At 56.0% G+C, this 4071-nt stretch overlaps 1 protein-coding gene across 1 annotated transcript in view; it reads left to right on the plus strand.

Annotated features, from left to right (window-relative positions):
- The window catches only part of VOLCADRAFT_96071 (uncharacterized protein), a gene marked incomplete at both ends in the record, with an annotated part of 6987 nt that extends 5422 nt beyond the window's left edge, over positions 1–1565 (plus strand). The window contains 2 exons of the mRNA XM_002955123.1: positions 708–815; positions 951–1565. Of these exons, the coding sequence (XP_002955169.1) occupies positions 708–815; positions 951–1565 (723 nt within the window). The remainder of the gene's footprint in view (positions 1–707; positions 816–950) is intronic.
- Between the last annotated feature and the right edge of the window lie 2506 nt (positions 1566–4071).

The following is a 4071-nucleotide window of genomic DNA, read 5'->3' on the forward strand; positions in this document are numbered from 1 at the left end:
AGAGAGAGAGAGAGAGAGAGAGAGAGAGAGAGAGAGAGAGAGAGAGAGAGAGAGAGAGAGAGAGAGAGAGAGAAGAGAGAGGACACACGGGGGCTGTCGGGAAGAGGAACTTGGGGATAGCGGGTTGTTGTGGTTGATCAGGGGGAACAGCTAAATCGTGTTGCATATATCTCACTGTGCTAACTTCAGCTTGCTGTACGGCGATCGTACGACGTACGGCAGGTGAAGGGCTGAAGGAGCTAGCGGCGGCTCTGCAGCGCGCAATCGGAGTTTCAAAGGTTTCGGAGCCGGATATCGTACGGCTCGCTCCCGACACGCTTGCAGCGGTGCGCAGCGTCGTACCGACTCCTGACGCCGCTGCACATGAAGGAGCTAGCGGCGCCGTCGCCGCTGCTGCGACAGTATCCGCCGCCGCCGCTGCAGCGACGGCAGTTGCGACTATGGCTTCTACGCTGCCATCTCAGTCAGTCCCGCGGGGCCTGCCGCCGCCGCCGCCGCCCGGATGGTACGATGATGATAACGACAGCGCCGCCGCCGCTGCCGCCGCCGCCGCCGCTGGCGATGACGCTGCAACGGAGCTCGAGGAGGGCGAGTTGGAGCGCTTCACGGCGCAATGCCGGGAATTGGGCCTTATGGACGAGCGCGGCAACTTCACAACCCAAGGACCACCATCTCCATCATCATCATCGTCGTCGTCGTCGTCGAAGGAGCCATCGTCAACGTCGTCGTTGCCCTCGGCGGCGGGGGGCTGGACTGAGGACGTGTACGGCGAGGCCGGCTACAGCGGCTTTGAGGGGGGCCCATCAGGGCGGAGGGTGAGTTGAAAGCCGGGCCGGAGGAGAGTGTCGATATTAAAAAATGCTACCCAAGAAAGGGCGGCGGGGGGGGGGAGACAGGAGTAATTATAAAGAAACCACCTCCCCATCCCCATCCCCATCCTCTCATTACAGCCCTCCGGATCCATCATGCAGGTCCATGACGTACTGGACGAGCTGGAACAGTCGTTTTGGGACGAGCATGCGCCGGCTGGAGCCGCCCCGGGCGATGGCGCGGCCGATGACGACGAATGGGTGGAGCTGTCGTCCTTGGACGAGCAGACGCTGGCTGCCCTACTGGACAAGCTGGAGCGCAGCTGCGCCGCCGCCGCCGCCGGCGAGGCCGGCAAGCTGCTTCGTCACCTGGGCCGCGACTTCCAGATGACCCCACCTTCACCTTCGCCTTCGCTAACAACGACAACAACAACCACAACGACAGCAACCACCGGCAGCCAACAACCAACAGAAACCATCCGGCAAGACCACCATGCGCATCAACCACAGCCAACAACCCAAAAACAACAGCAAGAAAAAGCAGTAACGGTGCAGCCTCACCAGGAATGGGTGAAGGGGGTAGCATCCGGACAGGAGGCTGTGGAGGAGGAGGAGGCTGTGGAGGAGGAGGCTGTGGAGGAGGAGGAGGAGGAGGAAGGGGAGGAGCTGGTTCGGATGGCAGCTCCAGACGATCCGGATGTCGGGTTATTGAAGTTGAGTTTGGAGGAGCTGTTGGCTCTGGAGCGAGATTGGTGACCGTTGAGGAGGGACCACGCCCGGCGGCGCGGCGAACTGACTGTAGTTGGGTGGCTGGCAGAGGGCAGCAGTGGCGGGTTGGGGACGCGGTGGATGATGGTGATGGTGTGGTTGTGGTTCTGGTGGTGGTGGGCGGGGAGGGCAAAGGAAGTCTTGAGGGCGACTAAGGGCGGTGTTGGGAACACCATGCACATCCTCCCTTCAGCTTGTCATTCCACTGCGGAGTGGGCTGTGGTGGGGTGGGGTGAGCGGAGGAGAGGTGCCGGTGGGATTGTGACGTTGGAGGCTTCGTTTGGGTGTTGTTGGTGAGAAGTGCGGTGGTATTGGAAGTCGCTCCACGTATGGCAATGGGACAGGGGGACGGAGGGTGCATGTGATGCAGGTGCTCGCAGGGGTGGTGATGATGACATGCGAGGAATGGTGAGGGGCCAGGCTTCGAGAGGTTTTTGCGTGGTTGCCGCCGCCTCCTCCTCATTCTTCATTCGTCTCATTCTGACTCTGTTATTGTAACGCAACAGCCGGTTCACCTTCGGCCCACTTATAACCGCTTCACTCGGCGCCATAATTAATGAGATCTAACTGTCCATGGGCCCCCCCCTCAGGCTTTTACGGACGCAACCCCGCACTTGTGCGGAACTTGTAACATCTGTAACATGATGTGTATGCAGTATGGGGCCTTTGTGGAGGTTTCAGCGTTTACAATCAATTCGGTGTTATTATCGATTCGGTAACAGGATTTCTTTGACCACGGCGGGGTCAAAAAAGTGTTAAACAAGCGCCAGGACAGCCTCCGCTTTACATCACATCTTTCTTGTGGTGTCCTTATTTATGCTGCCGCAAGCAAATGCCGAAGGTGCATGTTTTATTGTTTTAGGGAACGTAATTTTTGACATTTGACCATTCACAAGGTGAAACATCCCTACGCTCATATGTTGGTTTGTATTAGGGGTAACTAACACATCCATAACCCCTGCAGAAACCGAGCCCCAGCCATAGAGGGACATAGGGTTTTAGGGTTTAGGGTTTTGGGGTTTTGGGGTTTTTAGGGTTTACACAACATCACAAGAATCCGCTACTGCTACAGCCACTCAGCTACAGCTTGGACGGCGCATCCTGTGTTTGCTGCTGCTGTTGGGCAGGTGGGGAGTATCAGCCCCAAATATCTGAAGACACGCACACCTGGTGATCTGGGCTTTTGTTGTTAAGAGGGAGGGGAGAGGGGGAAGAAAGGGAAGCATCTGGAAGCACCAGAAGGGTTAACCCCACCTTGCAGGTTTGGGGCGGCACGTGGACAGCTCTCCACCACATCCCCAGTGCCACAAGATTGTAGCTGCAGAACCTATTTAAGCTTAGCATCTTGATGAAGGATGATGTGGTCATGCTCGACGTCAAGGTGAACACCCGTGAGACCGTCCTTGTAGACTGTTAGGTGCTCTTTCGGACACTGCATTGCTTGCCATATTGTAGATACGGAGCTTACATCATGCGCAGTGCCTTGTGTGTGCCTGAACTCAAAACAAGTGCTTTGCTTTTTGTCCGATGCACAACCGTGGGACACCTCTTTCCTCCCTGTCTAGAAAGATAATTGCAGTTTTGAAGTTTTGACAAAAAGTGTCTTATAGCATAACCTAAACCTGCCGTTGGCCTCTGGTGCCCAGGAAGGTCCCTAAGACCAAGGATCTGTCAACCCTTTCTATTCTCTACACTCTCCCCTTTGATTTAAAGTTCGTCGGTTTACTTCAATACATTACCACTGTGTAAAAGATATTTGCCCATGTAGCAGCGTATGCAGCAGCACGACGTGCAGTAAGTGCGACCGGTGAAGAAATGCATTGCACGCGCGGCGTCACATAGCATGCAACTAACAGTGATTTGGGACGCCGGGCGTAATTTGGGCGGGGCCCGCGGAAGGAGGTCCGGAACACGGCATTGGCATTGCATGTTGATTAAGTGCTCGTCCTGTAGTGTAGTACGGCAAGTGCGGCGCGGGAGGAGCAGACCGGAATTGGCCAGAGGACAGTGACTGATACGGTAGTGCGTTACAAAGATTAGCTGGGAACAAAGCGCTGAATCCAGACAACGCTAGTTCGCCAGTCAACCGTGCAAGCAAGCGCAAGTCAGAACGTCGTCTGTTGGGGATTTTGAATTGTTTAAATAGTGATTTACTTTGTATTCGGGACCCAGCTCAATAGTAAAGTAGATAAGGCGATTTGACGTTGCTGGCATATCGGTCGCCAGTAACAGCGAAGTGATGGCAGAGCGCGAGCAATCGCGCGGCGGAGGCCAAGAAGGCTTGGAGGACATCCTCCAACAGCGGGACGAAGGAGGACACCAGAATGGCGGAGCACCTAGTTACCCGGAGGGGGCCGATGCGGTGAGTAACAGACGCCAGCTATTGCTCCGCGCGGTCAGACTGTAGGCACAGCCAGCCGCCGCAAGTTCTGTTATATCAAAGGCATGGGAGAGACCGGACCCAGTTTTAAAATAGCGGGAAAGGGATGCGCCG

This window comes from Volvox carteri (assembly GCF_000143455.1).
Source record: "Volvox carteri f. nagariensis unplaced genomic scaffold VOLCAscaffold_49, whole genome shotgun sequence".
Lineage (NCBI taxonomy): Eukaryota > Viridiplantae > Chlorophyta > Chlorophyceae > Chlamydomonadales > Volvocaceae > Volvox > Volvox carteri.